Source organism: Eulemur rufifrons, chromosome 7, assembly GCF_041146395.1.
Source record: "Eulemur rufifrons isolate Redbay chromosome 7, OSU_ERuf_1, whole genome shotgun sequence".
Classification (NCBI taxonomy): Eukaryota; Metazoa; Chordata; class Mammalia; order Primates; family Lemuridae; genus Eulemur; species Eulemur rufifrons.
The window spans coordinates 226,557,121-226,584,737 of NC_090989.1; the positions used below are offsets into that span (position 1 = coordinate 226,557,121).

General features: G+C 40.2%; 1 protein-coding gene across 1 annotated transcript in view; it reads right to left on the bottom strand.

Annotated features, from left to right (window-relative positions):
• Positions 1-275: 275 nt before the first annotated feature.
• Positions 276-27,617, bottom strand: part of LOC138385950 (histone-arginine methyltransferase CARM1-like) — a 161,668-nt gene continuing 134,326 nt past the window's right edge. Inside the window, 6 exon segments of the mRNA XM_069472120.1 lie at positions 276-369; positions 9,023-9,078; positions 9,080-9,161; positions 11,069-11,158; positions 13,725-13,810; positions 15,073-15,154. Coding sequence (XP_069328221.1) covers positions 276-369; positions 9,023-9,078; positions 9,080-9,161; positions 11,069-11,158; positions 13,725-13,810; positions 15,073-15,154 — 490 coding nt within the window.

Consider the following 27,617-nt stretch of genomic DNA (forward strand, 5'->3'; position numbering starts at 1 on the left):
TTGCTGGGAGCTGGAGGATGTGCTAGCCCCTTTGTGGGACTCTCCCGAGCTCTCTGTTTCAGTATCAGATTGTTACATTTATATTGAATTCCGCTTAATGGATTACAAGACATTCAACTCCGTATCAGACTTCAAGTCTCCATAGAAAGGAAAAGAGAACTAGTAAATACTTTCTCTCCTTTTAGGAAAGATGAAATTACTCTGAACCTCTTTACCTGGTCCTAGGGGCAGTTGAGATTTTGTAGACCTAAGTGTGAAGTGGAGGGGAGCATTTCTTACCTAAAGAATGGATTCTTTAAGTCGAGGATGCTCTCAGATCTGAAGCCTGTTTGGTTCACCAGCGCCACGATCTGAATGTCATAGCTCTGTCTGTACCGCAGAGAAAAACACGTCATCTCGCAAGGCTGGTTAGCTATTCACATACATCCCAGGCATCTTTAACACACGCCTGCTTCATGAGGGTGAGAATGTGTGTTTGGCATCTTATATATGTTCATGTCTATTTATTTGGATGGTATTAATATTGGTAGAGGCAACTGAAAGCCTTGTTTATTCATTAGAAGGGTTTAGTAGCTATAATTTCTGATCTAAAAATTACAAAAGTAATGGTACTTCTGGTTGATCAAAGCACTTTTGAGGGGGAGGAGGGAAGTTTTACCAACACCAATGACAGAAAATGGCTTTCAGTAACAGAGGCGCTTTATGAGTCATCATTAAGGTACCAAAACAATCTCAGTCATGGAAGGCTTGGTTGAGCTAAAATCTCAAACTGACGTAAAATAGCTAACAGATGTGACTGATTTTAAGAGGCCTCAGGTGAAGGCTCATGCAATTACAGTGAAAGGATAAGTAATATTAATATAACATATCCTAGATGACTAATCGGAAGGAGTCATGTTGGTAGGATTTTATTAGTCATTTTCAAGAATACATATATTTCTTCTGATCATAAAAATGTTACATATTGTAGAAAAATTGAAAAATAGGAACAAATATAAAGAAAATGAAATAATCCATAATGAAAGTAGACAAAGATTCTTTCTACTTACGTTATAGACTATTTCTTTTCTACTTTTTCCTCTCTGTGTATTTGTATATGTAAATGTTTAGCAAAATAATGCTTAAGTATTGCTTCATATCTTCCTTCTTCTATTCAACATAAGCAAGTGTTTACCATATATCATAATTCTTGAAAATGTAGTTTTCAATGGCATTATGTGAATATAGCACTGTTTATTTAATAATTCCCCATTGTTGAATATTTATAATGACATTTTTATTTATAATAACAAAAGTTTACTTTTTTCCAGCAGAGATGCTAAAAAGGACATTCTTGCAATACATGTTTATGTCCTATCTATAATTATTTCCTTGAATAAATCAGAGGTAGGCCTACCAGGCTAAAGCATATTAATGTATTTAAAGTTCCCAAAACTTATTGCTAAAATGTCTTTCAGAAAGTGTACCAAATACTTCCTCACCTACAAAGTATGAAAGTGCTAATTTGAGTACACCTTTTCCAATCCTTAATATTTAAGTATTTGAGGTTAAAATATTATGGAATATTTTTATTTTAATTTCCTTGATTATTAGGCTTCTTTTATTAAATTTCAGAAATTAATGAAGGGTTCTGTGTCTGCAGAACCCTAAATAACTATTAATTCTTTCAAACCAGTTATTTGGCAATGTGCATTTTTAAAAAAAGCTTGTTCTTTGCCAGACTTAGTCATTTTAAACTTTCTAGAGACAGAACAGGTGGCTTAAGTGGGCATGTACCTTTCTTAGTTCAAGGATTGAATATAAAGCTATCACTTTGTATACCAACATTTCTTTTGTAATATCCAAGAAGATATTGGAGATGTGGGAACAACATATGCAAGAAAGTATGGTAATTCATGATGATTTAATCTTACAGGAAACAGAAAATCCCCCAATAGTGGAATAGGCTTAGTAGTGCTGACCATCAAGGAAGAATAGGATGAAGAAACACAAGCGGCAGAAAGCTTGGGAAAAAGTGACCCAAATCGCTGAGAATTTACTAATAGATAAAGGAAGAAATGAGGACCCTCAATAGGCATGAACTCTAGACCAGTGTTCTTCAAAGAGGTTTGTGCTTGCTCCAGAGAGAATGCAGGATGATACACTGGGGTATGGAATGAATATTGAACTATTATTTTTAACTTTTTAGTTAGTTGTTATAGTAGATTGAATTGTGTCTCCCACCCAAAATATTAATATAGGTTCAACTCCTAACTACTAGTACCTGTGAATGTGACCTTGTTTGCAAATACGGTTTTGCACATGTAACCAAGTTAAGATGAGGTCATCCTAAATTAGTGTAGGCCCCAAATCCAATGGCTGATGTCCTTTTAAGAAGAGGAGAGGACATGCAGGGAGGAAGACCATGTGAAGACTGAGGCAGAGAGTGGAGTGATGCAGATACAAGGAATGCCAAGGCATGCCAGGTGCCACAAGAAGCTAAAAAACAAAAAGTAGCTTCTTCCCTTGAACTTTCAGAGGGAATGTGGCCCTGCTGACACCTTGATTTCAGTCTTCTGGATTCCAGAACTGTAAGAGAATAAGTTTCTGTTGTTGCAAGGCATCCAGTTTGTGGTAAGTTGTTAGGGCAGCTCTAGGAAACAAATGCAGTTGTTTACCAAATACATGTTGAACACCAGTGAATTCACTGGATTCTAATTAACAACCAAGGGGTAAGATATTTGTTATGTTCACCTAATTCTTCAGGTTTTTCAAAGGTGAGATGGTTCAATAAGGCTCTCAATACATCTTAAATAATGTGATACCACATTAGTGAGCAAATGCCAACCATGTGATAGACACATGGGTCAGAGCGAGAAGAATCTCAGTAACATGGCAGAACAAAAATATGTCATCTAAAGCTGCACCAGCACACTCTATGTCTTCCCTGTGCCTAATCATGTGCAACAATTTCCTCTCATGATTGTTTCTGATGCAGCTGGCCAAATATGTGGCTCTTGAGAGGTTTCATTTCATGTGAATTCCAAGGTAAAGCAGTTTAATTATGACCATTAGAAGCAGCACTTGAAATTTCCAAAGCTTTAATTCTTTGATCAGCATTTCTTTTAGTTTTATAAACCACAAAGCTCATCAAACTCTCTCCAAACCAAATCCCCTGGCAAAACTGGGTATAGCAGGCCTTCATAGGGATCCAAAAACGGTAAATGATGTTTCAAAATATTTTGGCACAAGATAAGTGGCTGAGTTAGATCCAACAATCAGCTTATGTTTATTTTTTCAATGCATCCTTTTGATTTCTATTTTTGTATATCTTAAAAATATATATATGAATTTCTAGATCTATATACACATATAGATCTGTCTATGCATGTGTATAGGTATATAGAGTGTGTCTGTATGCACATATAAATATATAGATATATACACATATACAGAGAGACAGACAGGGAGGAAGGGAGAAGGGAAACTATTTGTTAATAGTTCTGGGCTTTCTATTGTTATCATTACTGTAGCACATGCACATAATTAAAAGATAAATATTGGTATACTTGGGGGAGACATATATATAAAGTGTTTTAATTTATAGGTACAGATGATCAAGAAACTTTAAAGACGACTTCTGTGAACTTTAAGGATATAAATTTCATGAAGTTCATAAAAAAGATAGGTTCTATTTTATTGCCAGAGCAATAAACTGAATGACAGATCCAGAAGGATGGGAGGTTGTCAAAAATAAAATGTTAACAATACAATCACAAATGGTCCTGGCGGGGAAGAAAAGGGCAGTCATTGTCACACCTGCGTGGTTGCATAGGGAGTTCTCCCAGGAGTTCAGAGTTTAAAAGAATATTTGACAATAAAGGAGGGGGAGATCCTATCCAAGGCAGTACAAAGGGACAGCACCTTACTGAGAAAAATAGCTTGAAAATACTGACATTCAGGAAGTGCAGAGGCTTTTAGAAAATACCAAGGAAAACAAGACTTTTTAAAACAAAAACATCTGAAGGACTATATTGAGAATAAGAAAGAGAATAAGGGAAGAGAAATTGGGACTAAGATTGACTGTGGGATTTCTATGTGTTAATCACTCTACTCTGTTCTTTTAATATTTGCAAAAGCCTGTGGAGACAATGATTATAAATGCTACTTTATAGATGATGAGGTGAGGAAACTGGGATGCTAGAGAGATTCATTAACTTGCCCAAGGTCACTGCAGTATTAAACAGTGTATAGAAGAGACAGGACAGAACCAGGACATAGCAGATTCCAAAATACGGTCTCCTTTCACTACACAGGGGCTCTGATCTAATAAGATAAAGAACTTCCTCCCTCCCTTCTTTTCTTCCTCCTGCAAAGGATTGCATGCCCATGATATTTTAGCTGCTTCTTTCAACTGTGCCAGACTAAGTTCTCAGTAAGAGAGGATCATCTGCTCATGATGCCTTCATTCAGTCATCCCACAACGTTGCTGAGACTCTGAAATGCATTCAGTAAAAAGGGATACACCATGGAATAGGACTCAGTCCCTCTATTTAGGAAGCTCACGTGAAGGCAAATAATAGCAACATGAGTGCAATAATAAAGGCATGGAGGGCTGTGGGAGCCCTGAGAATCAGGAGGCAGGTGTGTGAGGTAGATGGTTTGCCTCCTTCTTACCTAGCAGGGGAAATGGAGAGAAGGGTAGAAAAATATTACCAGTAAGGATGAAACCCAAACTATGTACAAGAAAAGTAATGGGATAAAAAGGTGATTTAAATTCATTCACCTAATCATACCCTAAAATACTTAAAAAATATAAATATTCGAAGGCAAAAAAAAAAAAAGGTGTTACGCAGGTTTGCAGAAAAGCAGAAAGGGCAAAGTCCAAAACTCCAGGCAGTTGTTGGCTATTGCTCTTTTGAACTTTTTTTTTTTTAGAACTGGTCATTAAACAGATGGTTTATAAAGATTTAGAAAGTAAGTGGTAACTTCCAGGATGAACATGGCATAAGTCAGCATTTTCCACTTTTCCCCCTGGAAGCCATCCAAAAACAAGGAGAATAGATATTGCAGATGGCAGACCTCATTTTCTATAAAACCAGGAGAAAGATATCTGCAGTCTCCAACATATGTGTAATGGCTGTAAAAGCAGTTGAGATGGGTTATAAGCCACATGGAAAAAAGTACAAAAGAAGTGCAAAGAGTTACAAGAGAGCCCAGGGGAAGTACATCTCAGAAAGTGCCCACAAAAATGCAGCACCTGAAGGTGAGGAGCATTTTCTGAAATCTGAAAGGTATATTCCTTATTTGTAACATCTTGTGCAGGAATTGGGTTGAGCAAGGGCTTTAAAGTAGAAACATTCCTGGAACTGGAATGTGGTGAAACCACCTAAAGAATGCAAGAGAAGCCATTCTTGTAGGAAGTAGTGTGACTCCGAGGCAGCATAGAATGAGAGAGAGACTGAGTTGAGGAAAGCTGATGGCATGAAGACTGTCACGTATCTCCTTGCCACGGGAACTTCTAGCTGTAATTAGCTGCCCAGAAAAGTCCCATAATTTGATGATGAGTAACACCAAAATAATAAGGTGAAAAAAAGTAGAAAAAGTGTAGCAAAATTTATAAATACATGAAAAATGCATATCAGATAACTGATGCCATGGCACAAATAAAAAATGTAAGAAAATATTTCATTGCAGATTTTAAAACCATACTTAAGCCCTCACCCCTATGGAGGAAACAATAATTTATGCAGAAATACAATAACTCAAGGAAGAGAATAAGAAAGATCTCAATGTGCTGATATGGAAATGTCTTTTTTTTTTTTTGAGACAGAGTCTCGCTCTGTTGCCCAAGTTGGAGTGCTGTGGTGTCAGCCTAGCTCACAGCAACCTCAAACTCCTGGGCTCAAGCAATCCTCCTGCCTCAGCCTCCCAAGTAGCTGGGACTACAGCCATGCACCACCATGCCCAGCTAATTTTTTCTATTTTTAGTAGAGACGGGGTCTCGCTCTTGCTCAGGCTGGTCTCAAACTCCTGAGCTTGAGTGATCCTCCCACCTTGGCCTCCCAGAGTGCTAGGATTACAGGCGTGAGCCACTGTGCCCAGCTGGAAATGTCTCTGAGATGTATTGTTAGCTGAAAAAATTAAGATGTAGAAAACAGATACAGAATGTTATTATTTAGGCATAAAAGCTGGGGAAAATAAATAAACAAATGTACAAACTCCTGTCATTATGTTTTTGTAATTGTATGTCCAAAATGAAACTCTGAAAGGATATGGAAGAATCAATAACAGTGGCAGTATAATGGAGACAGTGGAGGGGAATGAATGGTGTCCACACTGGGAAGAAGACTTTTCATTGTGTATATTGTTATATACTTATTGTGAATAGTATGACTATATTCTCTCTTCAAAAAAATTAAATAACTCTTTAAGGAGACAGAAAGTCATGACAGCTAGAGATTTAGCACAGTTTCACTAAGAAAGTAATGAAGCCCATTTCCAATTAGTTTCATTTCCTTTTTTGGGCAGGGTTATTGAACTGGGTTATGAGAGTGAAATCAGAAATTAAGCTTATTTGGATATCACATTAGAAAAAGCTTGTACCATATTTTATTCTGAGCTGGACAGAGGAATATGGGCTAGGTATGAGTGCAAGCAGGTGGATTTTGAGCTCCTTCCATGACTAAATTCAAAGGGTGTGCATTAGGCTGAATATGTGCAAACTTCGAAGGACAATTATATCCTTGATCTTTCTTTGCTTAATATTTCAAAAATAAAGATGCCTATTTAATTTACATATGACATAAAATGGTAAGAATCACTAATATGCTACACAAAAGAATTTTAAAAATAAATAAAATAATCCATTGGCTCTAGCAAAGATCGCAAAACAGCAGATGAATGCATGAGTGGAACAAATGCAAAAACTGGTACTAAAGCTGACAAAAGTCAGCTGCATACTAGGAAAAGGGAACATCTGATTTAAAAGTAGATCATGTGAAAATACACTTTTTGGTTTTAATTGACTATATACTGTAGAAAAATGTATACCAAACTTAAACTTACAATCAGGATAATTCAAAACAGCAGTAGTCACTGTTGTTCCGTACCCAGCAGCTGTCAGAACATATACATTATCCTATATTTAGTTCTGGAGAAATGCTTTAAAAGGGGACACTGATAACCAGAGTATCTTGGAAAAGAGAACTTAGAATTTCAAACTATTTCAAAATCATTCTTCCAGGGGGCAGGAATTGAGGATGTTAGCCTAGACAGAAAGACTGGGAGGACATTTGGTAAAACTTGCCAAATATTTGAACAACTGCCATTTAGAGGTTCGAACAGACTTATGTAGTTTGAATGCAGAAGCACAACTAAGACCAATGAGTAGAATGTGCAGGAAGTACAATATAGGATCGATGGCAAGAATAATTTTTTAATAATTAGAGATGTCAAAATTGGGAGACATTAATAGCAATGGCCATATGAAAAGTCACTTAAACTGATCAATAATTAAAAAAATGCAGGCCAGGCCCAGTGGCCCATGCTTGCAATCCCAGCACTTTGCGAGGCTGAGGCAGGAGGATCACCTGGACCCAGGAGTTTGAGGTTGCTGTGACCAATGATGACACCACTGCATTCTACCCAGGGTGACAGAATGAGACTATGTTTCAAAAAAAAAAAAAGGAAATGCAAACCAAACAATCAGATGCTACTTTTAAAAATTATTTTTGGGTTTATCAGACTGACAAAAACCACATAGACTGGTAACATCTAGTTTAGGGAAAGATGTGGAGAAGTGAACAAACATACTTATCCATTGCTGGTCTCAATGGTGCAACCACTGAGAAAGGTAGTAGCTATCAAAGCTTAACATGTACATACCCTTTGACCCAGCATTTACATTTCTAGGCATCTCATTTGGAAATAGCCATGTCACTGTGCATACTATAGGTTCAAAGATATCCTAAATATCGATCAGTATTATGGTATATCCATGCTCTGGATTATTATGCATCTACTAAAAGAACAAAGCAGATCTATCTGTACAGATCCAGGACTTATTACTAAGTAAAAAAATTAAGTTGCAGACTGGTAGCCAATCTTACTGTAAAAACAGCAAACCCCACAATGATGTTATTTGTTGGTACATGCAGAGAAAATCACCTGAAAGTATAAGAATCAAACTGTCACACTGGGGAGTACGGTGAGGGACGGGAGTAGAGGAGAATTCTATACATTTTTGTAGTTTTGAATTTATGTGTGAGCACGTTAGGTTTTTGCAATTAAAGAAATAAAGACTTTAAAGATGGAAGGGTTGATTTGTGAAGTGGTGAGCTCTTCGTCAATGGAGTACTCAAGCACAGGCCCAAGGAAGAGTGGGAGGTAGGGAGGACAGAAAGTTGAATGAGATGATCTCTGAGTACCCCTGACACCCTGAACGTCCTGGACCACTCTGCTACTCCTCCCTCCTCTAGCTCACGCAGCCCAAGCTCGAACAAGGGGAAGAAAAATAGAACATTTAAACATGAGATAAATCAAGGTAGTTGCTGCAGAGACCTAGTGAAATCCACCACTACAGGGAAACAAGCAGCCAGTCCTTCCTGACACACCATATACTGCCTCTGAAGTGCTATTTTTCCTCTGCAGTACAGGCCAATTTTATCATACTAAATTTGTGTGTGGGGGGGCTAGGGGGGGTGGGGTGTGGTCAGACAGATGTAAGTAAATCCAGGGAGCTGACACACGGTTTAAGACTTGATCATTCAAGCCTCTGGCAAGTGCCCTCATGAGCTGCTAGATTTCCTTCCTTCCTCCAGGGCTGGGTGGAGAACACTGCCCTTGAGTTACCTGAAGCTCCCCTTCCTTGCCACACTCAGTGTAAGGAAGCAACCCGCCCACCCCTGCGAACCCAGCCAGGCCTTTGCTGTCCAAGTGTAGGGGCTGGAATCCCAGGGAACTGCCTGCCTCCTCCCACTCTCAGCAGTCCCTTAATGCCCAGGAAACAGAGGTGAAAGCGCATCTGTATCTTCCTGCTTACCGCTTATTGGCTACAAACAGGACTTTCCCTGAGACAGTCTCCCCTTCCTTGGCAAAAAAGAGGAGTCTGCAGGAGGCACCGCACCTGATACCAATGAGTCAGAGGCTCGGCTGGGGCTATTGACAGCCAAACTGTTACCCTGTGGGGCAAGAAAAGAGTTAAAAGCCAGTTACATGCCAGACCCACACTGATGGGTTGGACAGGGACTGCGGTTGATAAGTGGTTGTCATTCTTTTTGACTCATGGAACCCTTTTAAGATACGGACAGCTCAATTTGTGCAGTAAGTACCGTGTGTTGAGTACTGAACTAAGACTTTATGTATATGGTCCCATTAAATCTACACAGAAACCCTGTGAAGTGTGCCCAGCACCACACAGAGGACAACTGGAGAGCCTGGCTTCAGATTCATAGATTTGGCCACCACATCAACCTTATTTCTGAATCAAAGCTCATCAGGGGTCCAATAAGTAACAGAGTTAAATTGGAAAGTGATTTGTTTGAAAAGCATGGCAAAGGGAGAAGTAGGAGTCTGGCCTCTTACTGTCTCATGCCAAACTATTCGGGGTCCTGAGGGGCTTCTGGAAGTGAGAAAAATGTCTAGAACAGATGGTCACTACGGTCCTTCCAGCTCGGACATCGTGTGCGTGTTTGTGTTAAAGTGAGGTTCTTCCTTTCATATAAAGAGGTGAGAACATCTCACTGTGCTCCTAACACCGAGGTCACCCGTCCTGGGGCTGGGCAGTGATTGCTGGTGAGGTGAGGAGCAAGGTGAACATTAAGTAAGTATGGGGCAAACTCCTAAATGGTCAATTTTGACTTGAAGATTTTGGGGAAAATTTTTACATAATTTAACTGCTAAGTAATATAAACCACTTTTAGATAAAAATGTACTCAGATATATTATAGAGTGGAATGTAAATTTTATATATATATATATATATAGTGTGTGTGTGTGTGTGTGTGTGTGTGTATAAAAGATAAAGCATTTAACTCTAAAGACACTTCCCTTCCCCCTTGAGGGAGGCCACACGTCCCTTACCCTTGCAAGAACAAATTCACTTATGCGGATATTACTGGGGGAACATACATTTGGATTCCTTGGACAAACATGCTTATATGGTGTAGGAATGATTTGTGCATCGCTTTCTTTCTCTCTTACTGTCAGCTCTGACAGGGCTTTCAGGGTTGGGTCCCCTCCTCCCCCGAGTCCCCCAAGACCCGCCCTGCCCCTTCTAAGCAGGGGCAATGATAAGCCTCGGCTCTCTCACAGGGAGTGGAGAGAGTACACTGTAAATGTTTCCCTTTGCCTGGGCATGTGACCCAGACCAAATCTTTTTGCTAGCTGGAACATACGAGGAAGCCTGGGAAGAGAGTAGGGAAGAGAGTAGAAAAGTCAGGAGGAGAACAGAGATTTGGGGGCTGTGGAGTGATGCAGCCCATACAAGAAACACCAAACACTGACATCCAAGTCGTAGGTGGTCTTTTTCCTCTTTTCCCTGTAACTTTCAAACCTGTGCAGTAGAGGAAAATGGAGTGCACAGATGGAGAAGTTTCCTAATATTGCAATTAGCATTAGTAATACAAGCCTGCCTGATCATTAAAAGATTCCAGAGTGTGAACCGAAGTGGGGGAAAAGTATGATTCAGGAAATTACCCAGACACAAGAGGTTATATAACCAGGTAGGTTGGGAACAAAGGCAGGGTCTTGGGTTGCCACTCCATCTATTCTAGAAAAGACCAAGAAGGTTGGTAAGGCACACACCCCCTCTCACTACTCCAAAGCTCAATCCATTTGGCTTAAGAGGCTTTGCATATTTTAGTCAGAGTTGATATAACACATGGAAAACCGTCTCATTTTCACTTCATCCTAAAATCCACAAGCAACATTAACATCTGTGTTTATTTCCTTGAAAACTGGAGAAACAAGTATTAGTGTGGTTGAAATCAATTCTTAAACACTTTAAAATTGTGATTACAAATAGTGGATGGAAGCACGGGATACAGTGGGCTGAGAAGGGACAGTGAGGTGGGGGCAGGATACACACCGAGATCCAACAAAGGCCACGTCAAACCAGAACGCCAGGCCGTGGATGAGGCCAGACTGGGCCATCTGAAACACAAAGGAGATTTCTACTCTGCAAGGAAATAGAAAGAAAGAAAGAAGAAACAGTTGGAATTTACTGTTTCTGTTGTTGACAGATACACTAAATATATTTGTGAGATCAGTAGGAACATTCATAGAATATTTTCTTTCTCTCCTAAACACTTTTGCTTTGGCAGCAAGGCTCTCTCAGTGTGTGATTAATGCTTGGGTGACATTGCACATTTGAGAAGGCTGCATCTTGACAAAACCCTGCAAGAACAGCGCTACATGCTGGAATGACCCAGAACTGCACAAGGGTGAGTGTAGCATCTGGTGCTGGATTTGACTATTGAAGAGGAGGATGACTCAGGACACAGGTGACAATCATCCTTTAAGGAGCCAAAACATGGGTGGTGGCAGTTCCCCCGTGCAGAAGGTAATGTCTGTTCAGCCCTCTGAAAAATTGAGTGGATCACAAGGGGAACATCAAGCTCAGAAGGTCATTGTCATAGTTCATTTCTTTTTCAGGGAGGCAATTTAACTTCCCACCAGGCTATAACAAGAGTCATGCAGAAGTGGCCATGGTTTATGCCAAATGCAGAATAAGCAGGAATAGGAAAAGATACAACAAATTCTAGATGCTGAACCTATTTTAGCTGTGGAACTTTGGAAAGTCACTTAAATCCTCCGAAACTCAGTTTATTGAAAGGCAACAAAATCTCTCTCCTACTTTCCTCACAAGGTTCTTGTGCATGCCAAATTAAACAAAAATGTATATGAGAGTGCTGTGCAGCCTTTGAAGCACTTCATATTTAAAAGGTGATACTATTGCTCCATCTCTGAGGCTGTATCACTCCAAGGACTCTTATTTTATTGAATGCTCTGGAGGTTTTCAAAGAAGGTTGTATGTTATTTGCATTCATGGTGCCCCCAAAGGCTGAACTTCTTTTACCCTTTAGCCATTAGAATATTTCTAGAGTTTTCCATTGTACTTGTCACATTGAATTTATTTGTCTTACACTGCAATTATTTCTTCTCTTTTTTTTTTGCATCCCCCTAAATAGACATGAGCTCCTCAAGTACAGAGACTTTAAAAAATTACTTTTTGTATCTGTACAAAAAAAACTGTATAACACAGTTACCTGGCATATAGTAGCATCTCAATAAACATTTGCTGAATCAATGCACGAGTGAATGAATGATATCTCTAGAAAACCCACATAGACATCATTTTTAAAAAAATTTCACAGGACTCAGGAGGTAGCCCAGAGCAGCAAATAAAGCTAATGAAAGTCAATTTTGTCTGGACTTTTGGTAGTTATTAGAGTTGTACTCAGATGCCAGTTCTCTTGGGCTGAGAATCCTGGTAGGATTGCATTTTCCTACCCACTTAAGCTCAGGTACTGCCATGTGATTTGCTTTGACTAGTTACATGTGCACAGAAGTGATTTGTGTCGTTTCGAGGTGGAAGCTTCAATTGTCAGTGCATACTGTGCCATGCTCATTCTTTCTCTTCCGTGACCAGCACTGTTCCAGATAGAAGCTGCTGCATCAGCCCAATTACTGGTGTGGGTATTCCGTGGTAGCACTAAAGCTGGTTTACAATGGATAAATAGTGTAGGGGAGCAAGACACATGTGTTATTAGAAGCCACTGAGGTGTCTTTTTGTTACTGCAGCATGTTATATCCTATCCTAACTGATACTGGATACCCTTTGTGATCTTGAGATGGGTGATGTTTTTGAGTTAGCCAGCTGCACTTTCTAAACTCTGACCCTTACTTCCCCAATAGCTCCAGACAAAATTACGACCTGGTGGGTCTTAATTTTCTTATGCAGAAGAAACAAATATGAATAGTGATCTTCTCAGGGAGAAAGGGGCAAGATGCTAGTGAAAGATCACCCAAAGGGGATTCATATCATCATCTAAAAAAATGGAACCAAGTCAAGGCATGAGTCTTCATTTCAGAGTTCTTTTCAAGTAGAGGGGAAGAGGACAAAAACTAACATTTATTGAATGCCTTCTTTAAAAATGAGCCAGTGCCTATAAAATACTTAGCACAACACTTAGTATGTAGTAAACAGTTAACAAGTTGCAGTTCTTTTCTTGTCATTATCACATGCACTGGCCTGGGTGAACTCACATTTATGCTCTCACTTGAACGGCATTAAAGCAGAGTGGTTAAAAGCCCAGAATTTGGAGTCTGCTGAAAGGTGCAGATTCAAGCTCTAACACACTTCTTAATTCTGTGACCTTATGCAACCTATCATTCAACTCTGCCTCATTTTTGTCATCTGTAAAATGGGACTAACAATAGTACCATTCACATAGGATTGCTGTGCAATTAAATGAGTTATTGTCTATAAAGAGCTCAGAACAGTGGTTGTATAAGTACGAGCTATGCTATTACTATTTAATTTTTCTCATTCAATTCTTAAAACAATCCTATGAAGGAGACATCAATGTCCTCATTTTGCAGTAAATGAAACTAGTATTGATGCACCATTCCCATATGTGACTCACATCTAAAATCTTCCCCCTGTGTGAGCAGCAAAAGTCTTTGGTTGAGACGTGGAGAGGAGATTTTAAGCATCAAGAGCAACACCGATTTGTACAAACCTGTGTAGATCTTCCTCTTCTGCATCCATGAAGTTTACTGTGTATTTGACAGTCTGAGCCATCAAAATCCTAATGTCAAATGTGTCCTCAGGGGGAAAAAACATCAAAGATGTTACCTTTCTTTTAAGATAAACTGAATTCAAGCAAGTTTGCAGTCTAGTTCTCCTCATGCATCATGAGTTAGGATATAGAAGTCATGAGCTTAATGAGAATAATATTAATAATAAAAACTAACCTTTATGGAGCACTTACTATATGCTTACACTAAGTGCTAAGGGATTTATTAAATTATGTCTTTTTTCCTTGAAACGTCTCTAGAGTAGGTATTTGGCATTTTTTCAACAATCTAAAATTTATTCAGGGGTGAGGATTTATCTCTTCTCCACATTCTATCCAAGAAGCTCCATATGAACTTAGTCAACCCTCAGCAACAGGTGTGGCATATGACCCCAGCTTGGCCAATCAGAGCATTACTTTTCACCTGAAGGCAGTGATTGGTTGATAGATGGGCACATGACCCAAGGTAGGGCAATCAGGCTCTATCTAAACTAAATCTGGGGCTTTTGCCTAAGTTACTAGGAAAAGGCAGCCTCTCCTGCAGAACTTAGAATTTAAAGAATCAGAGACTGGAGTTTCTGTAGCCATTTTGCTATCATGATAGGAGAGCCTGTTTAGAAATAGAGTTAAATCAGACAAAGTGGAGACAAGTAATGAGGATAGCAAAATCAGACCCTGGCAACACTGTTGGAGCTCCTACAATAGGACCCCGAAGCAAACTCTATCTCCAGGCTTTGCAATTTTTAAGGGACCGTAATTCCATTTTAGCTTAAGCTAGTTTGGCTTGGGTTTCCTTCCACTTAAAACTGAAAGAATTTCAGGTGATGCAAACTTACAGTTTGCCCAAGGTTACACAGCTAGATGGGGCCACAATTGAAACTCAAATCTGATTAACAGGGAAGCTCCAGCTGTAAGCTATTATACAATGCTTCCTCCTCTATTATCCTGTGACCACTAGAATCAATGGGAAGTTGTGAATTATTGAAAAAGGGTGAGGGTTGAGTGTGTGTTTGGGGTGTGTCAGGGCAGTGGGGGAACCAGAAGTTACTTATTGAAAGGTAGATAGGAAATCTCCTTGCTTTCAATAGTATCACTCTCTGACAATGTTTTTAATTGACTGGGATATCAGAGCTAGAAGACTGAACAACACGGTGCTCCAAGGACTTCTTTCTCTTCTTCTGTGATGGCTTAGCACAGAGCCTGGCAGTGCAGTGTGTGCTATGTGAATGAGTGAGTGAATGAATCAATATATAGACGCATGGAAGCAAGCCTGTAAAGAGAGCACACTTACTACTATTGGCTGTCTAAAGTATTCGTCCACTGCCACACCCTGGAGACTAGACAGGTTGACCCCATAGAAGCACTGCTGGTACCTAAAATAAGTAGCACAAAGAATCACCATGCATCTTGCCCCTCACCTGAGTCCCCAAGCCCCCCATCGCTGTGATGTCCTGCGAGGCTGCTGCACAGGTCCTCTGCGCTAGCCCTGGGGTGAGCGTTCGAATGTGTGAGGGGTAACTGGTCTATTGCAAGTGGCAGGAAATTGTCTCTAGAAAATCTGCAGACCTGTACCTGACCTGGGGCTGGGGGAAACAGCAGAGGAGAGGAAGTTGAGTTGAAGGAAACTACCTGTGGGTGATCATTGGGAAGGATAATTGGGAGCAAGAAGGCCACTGGGCTTCCTACCCTTGATCTCGTGCCCAGCAGGCGGCCTCCTGCTCCGCACTGTGCTGTCCAAGTGCTGAAATGCAATTTCCTTGGCCCTCTCACTATCCCAACCCAGAGCACAACGTTAGATCTCCAAAGCCTCTTGACACCTGCTGTTTTAGAAAATAGATTTCCCTTTTCTATTCTTCCATCGCCACTGGCCTGCACCTTCATGATGGCATTTGCTGTGATGCCTGACACCAAGCAGCAAGCCACAAGTGAGCAAAGGCTGTATGGTTGGTGAACTGAAGCCAGCTCATATCAGCTTATCACAGCCCACTGTGCACATTTCTTCCCAGGTCCATGGTCAGTGACATCTGAACTATAGAAACTGGCAAACACTACAGATCACATCTTCACTCCCCTCCTCCCACTCAGACAGCCAAAAGAATAAAGCATTTACAAGCACATCACTGGCTCTGTCTTACCTTTGTGTACCTGCTACAACTCAGACCATGCCTGGAGCATAATAAGTATTCTGTGTCAGCTTGGCTAATGGCTAATGGTCTAGAATATTTAGAAAGGCAATCTGTGGTATGGATTAAGAGTGGCTTTGATTCCAGCTCTGCCACTGACTAGCTGTGTGACTTGGGCAAGTCATTTGAACTCTATGCCTTAGTTTCCTTATCTTTAAAATGAAAATATTAATACTTATAGGTTTTCCTTGTAGGGTTCTTGTAAGGGTTAAATCCGTTAATTTAAAAAAAAGCACTTTGAACAATGCTTGGCATTTTGTTACTACTGTCTAAGTGTCAGCTAGTATGCTCCAAACATCACCTTCTCAGATCAGCGCTGGGGACTAGGGCAGCACTTCCCAATCTGACTTTGCTGGGGGATTACCTGGGGGAGCTTGTTAAGAATTCAGATTCCCAGGCCCAGCTCCAGAAGGGCTTGGGAACCTTATCACTAGAGATTGAAAGCCTTTATCTCTCATTCAGCTTCCCTAATAAGGGTGTGTGTGCATGTGTTGTATAGTCTCTGAATCAGATGAGAACTCAATTCATCCGTCCCCACTCCCACAAACCCATGCTCATCAACCCACAGGGAAGAGAGAAAAGCAAAACAAACACAGAAACATGGAATAAACAAAAAAAAATTGTGGTGCAGCCAGAGTGTGATGGAAGGATCAGGTAAAGCAAGGCTCCAAATTAGGAGTCAAAGCCTCAAATGCCACCACTCCCCTGCCCCCCAGCAGCAGTGAGGAAGGGCAGGGCTAGTAATATTAAATCAGCAGCCAGTCCTCAGCATGCAAGTGAAACTCAAGCCCCACTGAATGACCTAAGGACTCTTCCTGTGCTTGTACCATTTCTCACCTCTGAGCCTTTGGCTGTTTTCCCCTTTACCTAGAATGCTCCTTTCCCTCTTTTGCCCCCTTAATCCCTACCTGATCTTTAAGACTCAGCTCAAACATTCCCATTTAAAAATTTAAAACCTTGGGGACAATCAAATATTTATGTTTCACTCACTGAAAAGCAAAAGTATTTTCTCATTCATTCCTATATATTTAGCACTTAGCATTGGGCCAGGAATATTGTTAGGGCTAAAATTATCTATCTATATTTATCTATCTAATTAATGAATTCATCAGTGGGCGAATTGGAGGGCTTGGTGTCCTAAATGGCTCTATATGTGGGCATAGGTACCAATAAGAAGGATAAGGAAATGGAAAGTCATTTGCCCAAGTTTCCTCATCTTCTGCTTCCACTAAGGGCCAGAGCCAAGCTGGTCCACAAAGCCAAACCGTGCTGCTTATAGTTTTATAAATACATATATTGAAAACAAGGCATCTATAATCCTAACAAATCTTTGAAAACAGAACACCATAAGTTTAAATGAACTTTTCAATATTTACAATGAGGATGGAAGTGTTCTCAGGAAATAGTCATTTTCAGAAAAGTCTGTTTGAGGGAAGGAGAAAGGGAGGAGGTCAGGAGGAGAGAAAGACGAAGAGAAGGAGAGGGTGAGGGAGAAGGAGGGAGTCAGAGAGAGAGAGACAGGCAGATCCAGGAGGAGAGAGAATTTCCCAGTTAGCCCAGAAGGTCTCAACTTCTTCTATTTTTAAAAATTTCTTGGGAAGCTTTTAAAGAGTGCTGAAACCTGGACTACTTCCAACCCACCCCCAAATTGTGACTTGTTTGTTGGTGTAGTCCTAGTGCCTGTCTGTTGCCAAAGCTCAACAGGTGATACTAAAGTACAACCAGGGTTAGGTACTAAGTTATTCTAGGTTCCTGGCCAAGTAGGTGAAAGAGAAAGCCCCAAGTGCAAAGAGAGCCCTTCACCTAGAAATGATTGAGTTGAAAATTGCTTTCTATGTGCTGACTACAACCCCAGCTCTCAGAGGCGATGCATCTGTGCCATTTACTTCGCATGTTTGGTACCAATTAAAACCCAGCAGCCACAATCAGCATGGTACAAATGGGCACAATTTCTGGGGCAGACGGGAGAGCTACAGGCAAAGAGCCCACCGCCTGGGTTTTAACATTTTCTGGCTGGACCATATTTCATATTTCTAATTCTTAGAAATCTCAACTATCCTTCTATAATGCATCATAAAATAATTAAAGCAGATGGGATCTGGCATTTCTCCGGGTCTCTTAAGATACATTGTTTGGGGGATGGATGAGAAAACTAATCTGTTGACTTGAGAACGAGGGATAGTTTCCATTGTTTTCATCAGAAATGGGTTTTATTCCCCAAGTTAACTTATGGATGCTTTATGAGCACATAAGTGAAAGAGTCTGTGTGTTTTTTCTCTTGAGCTCACATTTGCAATTCCTACCATTCTTCATGTGGACAATTCTTCATATTTACTACCTCCACCATTCCCATCACCATAATGCAGGCAACATCTGGAAAGTCCTGCAAATACCACCCACAGGAAAGCAATTTTGCTATTAGCTACTCCAAAACATATCCAGAGGTCAGAGAATGAGCCCATGTCCCATCACGTTAACTTAGTATTTTCCACACAGCCTAGCCTGGAGAGGTGTCCAGGAGAGCCTCCTTCTCTGGTCTTTTTTGTGTTCTTGTTGTTTCTCCTCTAGTTCACCTTGGTCTTTTGTCCTTCCTCCTCCTTCCACATCTCCCTTCCCCACCCGTGTCCTGGATCTGTGTCAGAAGGCTGGTGGTACAGCCTTGCGTTCCCTTGTAGATGTTGGCACTGGTCTTTCAGATTCAACAGAGGGGAGGTTCTCTAATACAAGCACACCTTTCTCTTTCTAACATAAACACTGTCTCTCATGGCATACCTCAGATATTTTACTTTAATAATAATATTTGCATCTCTATTCTATTCTAACAAAAATCTACTTATCTTCATTAAAAAGTTTTCCTCCTTTAAAAAATAAAGAAAACAAGGCAAGGAAGAAAATAAAAGAAAGAAAGAGAAACAGAGAAGAAACATGGGGAGGGGCTCTATTGTGCTGGCTGAGAATCAGGCAACTTTGTGTCTTACTGTGGTATGCTCTACCAGAATTAATAGCCAAGTGTGCACTAAGCTGATGAGAAACATATGTAATTCCAAGAACTGACAAAAGCAAGGATCAGAGAATGTCATGCAGGCCACAAATGGTGCTGAATGCAGCATAAGAATATGGTTGGAATAGGCTGGTGGGGGCTCATAGAAGGGTGTATGTCTAGGAACAAACTGTATCTTTATTTGATTTCTTATATATTTCTTACATATAGCAGGACTTGAGGCTTGGTTGTTTCCAACAATCTTCTTTCTTTTAAAATGAAATTAAATTTTATGTGTGTTATTTTATGTGCTAACTGTGGTAAGAGCACTTACATGTGATTTACCCTCTTAACAAATTTTTAAGAGTACATTATATTTGACTATAGGTAAGAGTTGTACAGCGGACCTCTAGAACTTATTGATGTTACTTGATTGAAACTATATGCCTGTTGATTAGTAACTTCCCATTTCCCTCTCCCCTCAACTGCTGGTAATCACCATTTCAATCTCTGAGTCTATGAATTTGACTATTTTAGATATTTCATATGCATAGAATCATGCAGCATTTGTCTATGACTGGCTTAATTTCAGTTAGCATAATGTCCTCAAGATTCATCTACATTGTCACGTATTTCAGAATTTCCTTCTTTTTAAAGACAAAATATATTCTCTTGTATATACATATCACATTTTCTTTATCCATTCATCTGTTGATGGACATTTAGGTTGTTTCCATAACTTGGCTATTGTGAATAATGCTGCAATGAACACAGAAGTGCTAATATCACTTCAAGATCCTGATTTCAATTCTTTTGGAAAAATACCTAGAAATGGGATGGCTGGATCATATGGTAGTTCTATTTTTAATTTCTTGAGGAACTTCCATATCATTTTCCATAGCAGCTGCATCATTTTTCATTCCCATTAACAGTCTACAAGCGTTCCAATTTCTCCACATCCTTGCCAACACTTGTCTTCTGTTTTTTTAAATACTAGCCATCCTGAAAGGTGTGAGGTGATATCTCACTGTGATTTTGATTTGATACAATTTTCTGCATCAGCAGAATGAAGGCATACCACCGTGGAAGGTGGTATCTGTGTAAAAAATGCTTGCTCATCATGTCTCTGATTTTACTGGTTTGAACACCAGCAAAGCAGTGTGGCTAATATTCTCAATGTGCTATGTTTATATACTTTTTGTATTTGTAAACATGTTTTTTTTTCTTTTTAGTATAAAGGAGAGGAAAAAATTGGGTGCATGGACTCTTAAAAGAAATCGAACTTCAGACTGTGCCTGTTTTGTAAGAAGTTAGGGAAAGTATGTATTCTGTAAAGGAATCCATAGAGCATCCCCAGGTGTGCCAAACTCAATCTAGCTAATTGTGGTTGGCCTAAGAATTGGACCTATGAAAGCCATTGCAAAGAGAAGAGTGAATCATCCAGATATGTCTTGTTTGTTCTACCCAGCGAATGGTTGCTCTGGCTGGGATAGGGAACCTGTGGCCTCCAGATCCCCAAGTGCAGCCCCTCAACCAAATCCAAACTTCACAGAACAAAAGCATTTGTTCTGTAAAATTTGGATTCAGCCAAAAGGCCACATTCAAGGATCCAGAGGCCACATGTGGCCCCAAGGCTGCAGGTTCCCCACCCCTCTTTTGGGATGAGACTCCGTCCCAGCCAATCCGAGCATCTTATCACCCTAGCCTTGGTGATGGACTCAGGGTTAAGCACCTGACCCAAGGAGAGTCAAGTCTACAACTTTTCTTAAAACTGTGACAAAGGAGAAGTAGAAATGGAGCTATGAGTCTATAAATCTAGATTTCCTAGAAACCACATTGCTGTCATGAGACAAAAGCTATCCAAGAATGGAGCCAAGCTGAGGGATAGAGACCAGGACCCAATGCAAGTGCATTAAAATCCATTTGGGTTTGAGGAGCTGAATCTACTCTTGGACTTTTGAGATATATTAGTCAGAAATATTCTTTTTCTTAAGCCATTTTTCATTGAGTTTTTGGCCACTTAAAACCAAAAGTGTCTTAACTGGAAAAAAAAAAACAGTAAAATAAGAATCCTCATGAACATGTTCGATGAACATAATTCTAAGAGAATAGTTGTGCCTAATTCAATGAAGTCCTAATTCTGTGAGGACTGTACTAAATTGTTATAGCCCAGAAATAGCCCAGAGGGTATAGAATCAGGCCAGGGGATGGTGAGGTAGATGTCTGCTGGACTTGACAATTCTGTCTGGAAATGGATAGCTCTGATGCCAGAGGATCCAGAAACTGAAATACCACATCCCTGACTACACAGGTTTGATGTGTATGGGCCCAGAGGCAGAATATTATAGAAGAGCCCTGAGTTTGACCAATGTTACAGAACAAGATAGATAAATATAGAAATTAAAGTTTATTCTAAGAGCAAAAGCCAGATGAGTTCAAGACTTGCAGATATAAACAGAGATGTAGAGGAAATATCAAGAACAAATACTGGGTAGTTGAAAGGAGATTATAAGCCAAGGAATCACTGAAATATGAGTGAGCCTAGGACAGAGGTACATGAAAATCCAGATATGAGTGCATTGGTCACTGTTCCTGCAAAAGTTCTTTCTCTGTGATACTTTGTGCTATATACACTTGGATTCTGATAAACATTTGGTTATATCACATGGTCATTGAAATGTTTTTATTTGATTCACACAGTATTTCTATGAACCAATGACTATCAGGGCCAAATATATTTTTGGGAATGACCAGAAGGTCTACAACTCTAGCTATGCAAAAGAACCTGTAGTACAAATTTCAGTGTTGGGGCAAAATTAGCCTAGGAACAAATCATCCCTTCCCTTCACAGTAGAATTCAGCAGCTTGTCCATTCAGTTGAATGGATTTTCTTAAAAAATAATGTGTTTCTCAGTAGGACTGTGGTCAACAAGGCATTTGATAGACTCAGAGTGGAGAGAAGCAAAAAGAGAGCTTTCATTGCCTGTAGCAAAATGCTACCTGCATTCATCTTCCCTCACCCTTTGCGAGCACACACTTCTGATTCTGTAAAGAACAGTTGATCAGAGGCCATCCACCACCGGCAACCCTGATACCACTCAATTGGCCCTGCCCTGGTCAAGCATGATGGATATATACCATCCACTCATAATACCCCTTATAAGAGACTAGAAAATATCTTTTGGTTCCTCAGGTGGTATATCACCTTTTAAGTGTCATCTCAGATCTTTCATGTCTTACTTGTCTCTGGAATCCTCAGCCATGTGTTCTTTCCTAGCTGTGCCCAAGTATGGGCTCCTCTTGCCCAACCTCACATGGGTACAATGGGACAATGCCTGGCCTCAGGCCTGCATCGTATGCTTCTCCTCTCCTGCCCCGGGATACCCCTGTTGACTTTGGGCAGGGGATGCCATGAGACCAAGAAGGCTAGTTAATGTCTGAGGGGTGAACATTTTATCTGTGGGGAGATAAAACCAGTGTGTAAGTTCATTTCTCTCCCATCAACTGTATAAACTGTCCTGAGATGTGGTTCATTTGTTCTTTTAAAATGGTCCTAAGAGATCAAGCGATCTCTTGTTGTTTGAGACCACGTGGTAGCCCGCTCAGTGATGCACCTTTGCGTTAGCTCTCCTTCATTCTCTGCCTCATTCTTGTTTCTCCTCATTTTCATTGCACTAGGATTGCATTCCTTAATAAAGCCATAGTTTATAAGCTTTGCCTAAGCTGCTTCCTGGGGAACCCAAGCTAAGACAACTTAGCTTCCTGGCGAACTCAAGCTAAGACAACTGATGTCAGGTGTGGCCCTAGAATGTAGACCCTCAAGATGGTATTACTCACCAGTTTGATGACAGTTGAGTGACTGTGTAAGGGGGTGACAACACTTAGCTAGTTTCATCATAATTTCTAATGGTTTTGGTGGTTAACTAGGATGCAGTAAAGGTAGAAAGTGAAACATTGGACTATAGGGTGACTGTGTGCTTGAAGTTTGGGAGCAATGATAATTATATGGATTGAGGAGTAGGCAAGCCTCTGTTAACAGCATCGCAAGCTTTGCAAAAGAAAATTATAAAATCAGAAGATCCAACTCCCAATTTAACATACACTGTGAAATCCAGAGGGCCTTTCTAGCAGAGTTTAAAGAAATTCCTATCTCCTTGGTATTACAAGGCCTTCTGTGCTGAAAATCAGGTATAGAATTTGACAAGCAGAAGCCACATCCTTGAAACTGAAACTAGATAATAAAACAGTAATAGTAGAGAAGCTGCAAAGGAGATTGCACACACAACCCCCACAGGTCTTACGTATCAGAGCTGGGGCCCTGCCAGGGAAAGAGTAGGACTATGAGACTCTTCGTTTTTTCTTTTTAACCCATTGCCTTCAAATTTCTGTGAGAATCCTTCATTTCAATCAAACAAGGTAGTTTGTTCCTCATGCTACTATTTTCTGCTCAAAGACCTTCTGGGGTCCCTCTGTTCCCTGAAGCTTCCTTGGGTGGTCGACCTGGGACTGGGATAGCTGGGAGGACAAAGCAGAGAACCCTGAAAACACCTTTCCAATTCCCCTGAATCTTTCAAGCCTGCAGAAGCAGAATTCTCCTGCCTTTTGCCTGGAGACTATGAAGCAACTTCTCCTGAAGCCTGTGCCTTGAAAGATAATTTTATTCTCCTCAAGATCTGCCTCACAATCACTCATTGCCTCTAGGCTAACAGGCCCTTCTTGCTGTCATGTTGATAACTCAAGCCCAGCCTGAGCAGTAAATACAATTCCTATTCCAGGAGGAGATAATTTACATACGTAAGAAATTACAGGAGCTAGATAATAGTTTTCACTAAGAACCAGGAAAAATTGTATGAGAGTGGATTTTAAGGGCATTGGACTAGGGAGGGTAGAATGTAAGCCAAGAGAGGGTATAATCCGTTGACACGGGGCATTCATAGGATTCAATGTCACCATCTGGGACAAGACACCAGGCGTCAGTCCTAATAGTCTGCTGGATGTTGCTTTGAAGTTTGGTCCTTATGATGGCCAGCAGTCAATGAAGTGAAGATTCTAGGAGTTCTGCAGCATAGGATTGAGGAAGGGGTCAGAAGTCTCAGGGAGTTGAAAATGCTAGGCAGATTTACTATGGAAGCCCTAAGAACATTCGACACGACTGTCTTCTCAGGTAGAGCTCAGGAAACTCTCCTTTCACAAAGGTGATAGGGAAAGACCAGTGAGAGAACAGTGGCATCTTGAAGAAGCTCAGAATAGCTGTCCTTGGTAGATCAAAGGCAGTGCTAGGTGATGGTGTCATTAAATTGTGCTCCCAGTGAGCATAATTTGGATGGAATTTCAAAATGTCAGAAGCAGGAAAGCAGTAATGAACTGCAAGCTGACAACATTCCTGTGTCAGGCAGCAAGGCTGCAGTGGTAATCAGAGAACTCTGACCCATAGGGATTTGTAGTGGTTGTTAATAGATCCTATCATTACTAGAGAGGTGAAATAGATGGACAGTCAACTAGGGTAGTGCTCAATGTGTACAACAACAACAAAAAAAATTGCTAGCTAGTGAGCAGAAGGATGATGTCAGCTGTCAAATGGAAAGATTAGGTCCCTCACTCAGATCCAGGTGGTTTATAGATCCAGAGACCTCCGGCTCACGACTGAAGTGGAGACCAGTCCCCTTGAAGAAGGATTTAGCAGTGCCACCACAGCACATATGGTAAATATTCCCCACTCCTCTAGAGGGACCTGGGTTTCTATGACAAAGCAACTGTGTTGGAGGAAGAATATCTAGATTTTTTTGAGGCATGTTAGATAAGAATTCTGAGCTGATACTGATACCAGGAGATCTAGGATCCCTCTGATTAGTGAGGACTAAGGAGGATGGATAGTAAATGGGGCTTTGGACCAAATCCATCTCACAGTGTATCCACTGGTTTCATACCAACCCTGTGGTTATTTCCCCAGTCCCTGAATAAATAAGTGGGATAGGTATATTCAGCATCTGGCAGAACCCTTACACTGGTAACCAGATCCATAAAGAAGGGACCCTTATGGTCCAAAAGCATAAGTAAGGACTCACCCCTGAAGATGAAACTACCCCATCTCCAGGTAGGTAAGAGTATTATCTTCAATTTATGAATGAGGAAATTATGTCTCAGAGATTAAATTACCATGACTAAGGCTTTCCAGTCGGTAACCGACACAACCAAGAATTAAACATAGTTCAGTCTGGCTCTAGACTCTGATTCATTTAGCTTTTAACTATCACCTATTTTGCTTACGCTTTTATGTTCCATAACTATAATCAATATAATAAGACACTCTAGTTCGATCTCAAACTTCTTTAGAATATTTGGTTGCTGTTCTTAATTGATGCTATGTGTACATTGTTCTTTCTATGAGAATGCATTTAGAATTGTATTTACAGGCTTTGGTATAAAAATCCCTGAGCCATTTATTTTCAATAATGCCGGTGGTGCCCATCAAAAAAGGAAGTTTTACAGCTGGGAATGATGATTCTTCATGACTGAGCCTTACCCTTAGAAGATATTTTCTAGAATCTTAATTAATGAGGGCCAAGGAATCATTATCAAAAAAGAAAGTTATTAACTTCATAGGTGACTGTTACCAGCATCAAAATGTAGTAATCTTGTCTACTAAGAGAGACTTATAATTGGTTATTTGGAAAGGATAAAAGTTATATGTTTATTGTACACTGTACACTAAGATGAATTTTAGAGCTAAATGCAATTTTTAAGAAATGTTAAGTGGAAAAAGTGAAAACATAAAAAGTAGAAGGACGTTAATACCAGATTCAGGGTAGAAAGAAAGAAGCAGTAAAAGAAAATATTGGTAGATCTAGCTACATTAAAAAAAAAGCCTTCCTTTTGTGGTGAAAACCATCACAAAGAAAATTACAAGGTAAGCTGGATATTCTGAAGAAAATACAATAAAATCTTAATATCCTTAATATAGAGAGAATTTTTACAAATCAATGCACTTATCTTCTAGTCAACAGAAATGAATTCAGCAACTATTAACGAGGTTAGATGATCAGCATCCAGCAGTAAACAAAGTAGCCACACTTATGGAACTTGCAGTCTCATGGGGGAGACAGACAATAAACACAATAAGTAAAACCACATACTATGGCAGATGGCAACAGTGCTAGGGAGAAGAATGAAGCGAGAAGTGGCGGGGGGCTTTCAGGAGGGAAGGGATTACAGTTTTAATTAACAAAAGGTTTTTCTGGGAAAGTGACATGTGAATGAGGGAATGCCAGGAAGGTGGGAGCATGCCTGGTTTGTTGGAGGGGAAGGAGGCCCGTGTGGCCAGAGTGAAGAGACAGAGTAAGAGAGCAGTTAGTAGGAGACAAAGTCAGAGGAGTAGCAGGGTCGCAAACCAGGTCATGTAGGGTCTTCCCATCCATTGTGAGGACTTTGGCTTTTACCATGCAGAAGGTGGGAAATCACTGGAGAGTTTTAAGCAGCAGAAGAATATGATTTGAATTATGTTCCACCAAGAGCATTTTGGTTATTGTTTAAAAAGAGGAAATAAGTTAGAAGGCTATTGCAAGACTGTAGCATACACAGGTTTTTTTTTTTTATGATTGTTGTTTTGTTCGTTTAGTTTTTTGTTTGTTTTGTTTTGCAAAGGTGGGCAGGAGTTGGGCTTGCATTTGGACATGTTGAAGTTGAGATGTGCAACAGACATCGAGTGGAGCTGTCAACAGCCCCCTGGACATCCAAGTCTGCGGTTCTGGAGAGAGGTCTCGGCTGAGACGCTAACTGTGCAAGCTGTGGGCATGAAAACAGTATTCACAGCTGAGAGACTGAATGAGATCAAATATGGAAGTGAGTGTTGACAGAAAGGGGAAGACATCTCAGAACAAAACCTGTAATCACTCCAGCGTTTAAAGATTTGGGTCATGAGGAAGAATCAGCAAGAGAGACTGGGGAGTAGGGGCCAGCAAGGTAGGAGTAAAACCAGGTTTAGGCTTCAGAAGTGAAGTGAAGAGAGAGTCAACTGTGTCAAGTGTTGCTGGTAGGAAAGTCAGGGGAGGACTGATAACATATCAGATATGATGACCTTATTTAGCCTGTTAGTTGTTCCTTAATCTCTCGGCTCACTCCTTTAAAACTCACCCAAACTCATTTTTTTACACCCCACCCCACTGCCTGCATTTCCACTTCTTTGCCTCTCCTAACAGAAATCATGCAAGCATTTACCACCTGTTCCCTGGATCAAGGCAACAAAAGGCCCAAATGCCAGTAATCTAACACAGAAAAAAGGAAAAGGAATTAGAAGGAAAGTGAAGGCTGTGAATTTTGATACCTATATATTTTAAAAAATATTTTTGTGTTTGTGGACTAAAAATAAAACCATTCAAATGCACCAGCTATCAAAGAAATACAGCTAAAAATAAACTGGACACAATTTTTTTTTTTTTTTTGCAAATCAAATTGGCATTTTAAAAAGCAGATCCCGTATGGGCAAGACTCAGCAGACATTCCCATATACCACTGGTGGAAGTGTTAATTGGTAAAAACTTTTCTAGAGGGCAAGTTGGCAATATATAAGAATAATTTTTTTATAAGTTCCTTCTTCACACCTTTTGGTACAGTAATTCTGCTTTTAGCAATTTATCATATGGAAATAATCAGAATGCACACCAAAATTTCTATGAA